We start from the raw sequence: 4,535 nt of genomic DNA, 5'->3' as shown, positions 1-4,535 counted from the left end.
GTTTCTGTGACTCCAGGACGGAAGCAGACAAGGATAGCCCTCAAACCTCAATATAAAATATAAAAACGACATGCATTTTTGTTTTGCATAATTATTTTCGAGTATGCTAGTTCGTCAGTTCCTACTACGCCGGCTTGCATTCTTCATTTTAACGAGCCCGTGGTCGGTCTGTTTATGAATGACTTCAATCATCTCCCCGCGATCCCGGTCTGCACGCCACGCCCACTTCTCGGAGCTCGCCTGCTCTTCTATTGGCTGAAGGAGACGAGAAAACCAGATTAGAAACAGTACTTGCCGAACTCGGGTGCAGGCTATATATGACCAAACTTCCCTCACAAAAAGCAGCCACTTGTTGCCTTTAACCCGACCGGTCAGAGATCGCACCGTGCGTTCCCGCGAGAGCGTGGTCTCCAGAGACAAACATTTGCCTTAAAGGCACTGGAGATATGAACACCGTCGACGCGCAGGTCCACAACAATAGTAACGCCGCTGTCAACCCTCTCCAGCAACTGCCAAAAAGCGCGCACGAGACACCGGATATGGCCGTGTATTGTGACAACTTCAGTGTTTACCACCAACAGAGTCTACCTGCGGCGCAGAGACCAGCGGGCTACGGCCTGGGGGACTACGCGACCCCAAACCCATACCTGTGGCTCAACGGACCCGGCGTCAACTCCTCTTCGTCTTACATGCATGGCAACAACAGCCCGTCGTTCATCCCTCCGGCGTACGGTTCTCAGAGGCAGTATCTCGCCAACTCCCCCGGGTTCGCCGGGCCGGACCTGGGCTGGCTCTCCATCGCGAGCCAGGAGGAACTGTTGAAGCTCGTGCGCCCGCCCTACTCGTACTCGGCTCTGATAGCCATGGCGATACAGAACGCGCACGAGAAGAAGTTAACGCTCAGCCAGATATACCAGTACGTGGCGGATAACTTCCCGTTTTATAAGAAGAGTAAGGCGGGATGGCAGAACTCCATCAGGCACAACCTTTCCCTGAACGACTGCTTCAAGAAAGTGCCGCGCGACGAAGACGACCCAGGTGAGTGATGCTCGCGCGCGCCCTTGCGTGCGGGTCACTGACGGGACGCTCGTTTCTGCATGGATTTATTAAGAGTGTGCGCGTGCACAGTTCACAAATAAATGATCGCAAATGAGGCTACTTGAACTTCTAGTTGTTTTTTTTGTTTTGTTTTATTAAAAGTCACGCGTGTCTAGATTGTAAAACTAAAAGAAAAAAGCAAGGCTTCTGAGAAATTGCAACGCAAGATTCTGGAGAGAAAAAAGAAACATTTTCTATACTTTGTTTTCAATAAAAATGCAATAATGATATACATTTACGTTGTAAATGTTATAAATTACTGTTAGCTCATAAATATTTAAAATAGGCTACTTGTATTAGCGCCTACATTTTTTATATATATATATATTTTCTCTGTCGTTTACAATTCATCCATTCTGTTTTAATGTGACAACCCATTTCTCTTTTTTGATGTCTTTAAAAAAAAGTAGGTATGCTTGTATAACAAAAAATAGACTACAATAAGATATTATTTTGTCGTTTTTAGTAAAACGCGCATTTTGCCCAGGCCTTGAGAAAACGTCCTTATCTTCAAATCAGTAGCTTTATATAAAAAGTTATATTACAGAAAAGCTCTTTATAGCTGATTTTAAAGATAATGGTAACTTAAGTCGTGTATTTGGTGTCGCAGGAAACATTTTTTGTTTTTGATGGTTACTGCTTGATATTCAATCAAAACATCTAAATGTATGATGCAAACAAAAATGGCATTAAACTAAAAAATAAATAAATAAATAAATATAGCCATTTTCATCACAGTGTTATATCTCAGATACCTATAACATACCCAATATAATGCAATTTACAAGTTCTTAAATGCATTGAATTCCGCTGTAAATCACTTTTTGCGTGGAAAGCTGCCAGCTCTGGTTTCTAACATCCACTCTCCGTATTGTCCGAAGGCAAAGGAAACTACTGGACTCTAGACCCCAACTGTGAAAAGATGTTTGACAACGGTAACTTTCGTAGAAAAAGGAAGCGCAGGTCTGACTCCAGCACAGGTGTTGCCAGCAACGCGAAGCCGGAGGAGGACCGACAGCTCGCAGGGATCAAGCCCACAGACAGCCCTCACCTCACCGGACCCGCGTCTCCTGACACGGACGCGGCCAGCGACCGCCACAAGGGCCCGTCCCCCGCCGGCGCCCCGTGCTTCAACAGCTTCTTCAACAGCATGTCGGCCTTAAGCTCGTCCTCGGCTCCGGCCGGCAGACAAGGCTCCCTGGGGCTGGTGAACGAACTCTCCAGCCGAAACATCAGCGCGCTGAGCCCGTACCACGCGAGCTCGGCGCCCGAGGCCGGCGCAGCGGGAGAGCTGCAGGACAGCGTGCACGTCAACCGGGGGATGTACTATAACTCTTTCACCGGCGGCCAGAGCTCGCAGTTCAACGGACACTTCTACAACAGTTTTAGCGTGAACAGTCTCATCTACCCTCGAGACGGAACGGAGTTATGAATCTGTCGCGCCCGTGAACGCGAAAAACAAAGAATTATTGTTGCGACGCCGTGCGTGAGCTGCTGAAGCGCGACGGGACGGCGTTGATTTAAACGCGACACTGACGCGCTGACAGCCACCAAAATGAGTGAAAACTGGTGTAAAACACATTTATTCTGTGAAAAAAACAACAACAACTCGTGCGTTGGATTCTTTTTGTCTTAACAAGTTTTCATATTTTGTGCCAGTTTTTAAATATGCACTAATTCAAATGGATTTAACCTTTTAGTTTGAGTTTATAATAGTCTTAGATCGATGGAGGGATTGCTTTGGTATCCACGATTGCCAAGATTCAGTATTGTCCAATATCGAAAAACGTTCTTTGTCTCCTTTCTTGCTTTCTGTTGTGTGTTTTTTTTTTTTTGTACATGCCGTTGTTTTGTTATATACACTTGTTTTTAACTATTTATATTAAGTTATGTATCTTGCAGTTTGTCCTTTAAAGATAGAAATATGTGGTAAGCTACTATGAATGGTTAAAAATGAAACCTGTACCAGCAAAGTAAGGTAATAAGTGAATTATCGATTGTCATCATGCCACTAACTCACTTGATTTTTTCAAATCTATTTCATAGGTGATGATCTTTACACAGATAAAAGTCACTATACATTTATTATTTTTCTGCCGTTTCTGCAAATGATCCTTTTTAAAAAAAAAAAAAAAAAAGAAAAAGAAAATAAAGCATTCCGAATCCAAATCTCAAAATGTTTTAAAATGTATGCTTTTCCCCTTCGAACAGCCCCTGAACGTATGGCCTGTAAATATCAACCGTGCATATTCTAAACTAAAGCCAAAAGCTGCACGTTTAACGACTTTAAGAACAACATTTAATTCAAGCATTAAAATTACAAACACAACAAAAAAAAAAATCACTCATCGATTTTCAGTCTGACATGCTTGTAGTATATGTACACTGACTCTAAGTTTAGATTTTTATTGCAGCAGAAATATTAGTCGAGAACTGGATTGAAACAACTGTTAATGGTTTTATGTAGAACGGTGACCATGTCTTTTTATTTTAGGTGAAATTCTAAAAATGTGTTTCACCCATGCTTTTCACAAGAGCTTAGCTCAGAACAAAATAAGCAAACGTGCATTCTGTAACCTTCATGACTAACTATCCCTGACTTCAACGCGGACGGAGTTGCACAATGCACGTTTTCCAGTCTCTGAGGCTCTCCGGTGAAGTAACACCAGCATCACGGACAGTCCTGTGCAGAGCTCGGCCGTATTTCAAGATAGTGTTTCTGAGACAATACAGTACAAGAAGAAACCAAAGCGATAACACAGACAACAAAGCTGAGGTTTCTGTCTTATTACCCGGTGCCACAGAAACAATACCACTATTGTTCTGTTTACCAGAACAGCTCTGTGGGCTTGTGTGTTAAAATATCACATCTGATTACATACGTCCCACCGAGTATAAAATCATTTTCGCTATTGGCATTTCTGTGATTTTTTTTAAGGTCTTTAATCTACAAAGAGCACACGTATAGAACGACTTTTGATGGCATTAAAGCGCACTGAAGTGAGATGAATTAAAAGGGGTTGCCCGCCTGCTTTTGTCCTCTCTTCATTACAACTGTCTGAGTAAAAGCGGGACAGACCCAAGTGCTTGTTTAGAGATTAAAGGGAGAAAAAAAAAAAAAAACTCCCATTGAGAAATTCCCTCAGTAAGCAGGGCAGTGCCACCCAGGAGGAGATGGAGAGGTGTGGCTTTGGGTGGAGGCCAGTCAGCTTCAGAGAAACAAATCAGAACAAAAATAAGTTTTATGAATATCTGTATGCACACGTCCTATACTATATTATATGATATTATATTATATATACAAACACAGTTATGTACAATGTCACGCGAGCAATCGCAGTGGTCTTTGCTGCCTCAGATCAAGCCACGGTAATAATTAGAGTTGGTTGGGGGCAGGAGCCTATTTAGAATCTTCTGAGTCGCCATATTTACTCAGA

General features: G+C 43.0%; 1 protein-coding gene across 1 annotated transcript; it reads left to right on the top strand.

The window, feature by feature from the left end:
- The first annotated feature begins 261 nt into the window (after nucleotides 1-261).
- Nucleotides 262-3,112, top strand: foxi2 (forkhead box I2). Its single transcript, XM_043255963.1, has 2 exons — nucleotides 262-1,038; nucleotides 1,980-3,112. The coding sequence occupies exons 1-2, from the start codon at nucleotides 447-449 to the stop codon at nucleotides 2,528-2,530; spliced, it is 1,143 nt and encodes a 380-aa protein (XP_043111898.1). The 5' UTR covers nucleotides 262-446; the 3' UTR covers nucleotides 2,531-3,112.
- The last annotated feature ends 1,423 nt before the right edge of the window (nucleotides 3,113-4,535 follow it).

The sequence above is a fragment of the Puntigrus tetrazona genome, chromosome 13 (assembly GCF_018831695.1).
Source record: "Puntigrus tetrazona isolate hp1 chromosome 13, ASM1883169v1, whole genome shotgun sequence".
Taxonomy (NCBI): domain Eukaryota; kingdom Metazoa; phylum Chordata; class Actinopteri; order Cypriniformes; family Cyprinidae; genus Puntigrus; species Puntigrus tetrazona.
This window is presented reverse-complemented; position numbering and strand designations above follow the sequence as displayed.

Excerpts from the sequence above, each read along its gene's own strand:
- foxi2 (XM_043255963.1), top strand. The coding sequence starts at position 447 with ATGAACACCGTCGACGCGCAGGTCCACAACAATAGTAACGCCGCTGTC. Across the intron at positions 1,039-1,979 it reads GCGCGACGAAGACGACCCAG|GCAAAGGAAACTACTGGACT; the intron begins GTGAGTGATGCT and ends TATTGTCCGAAG.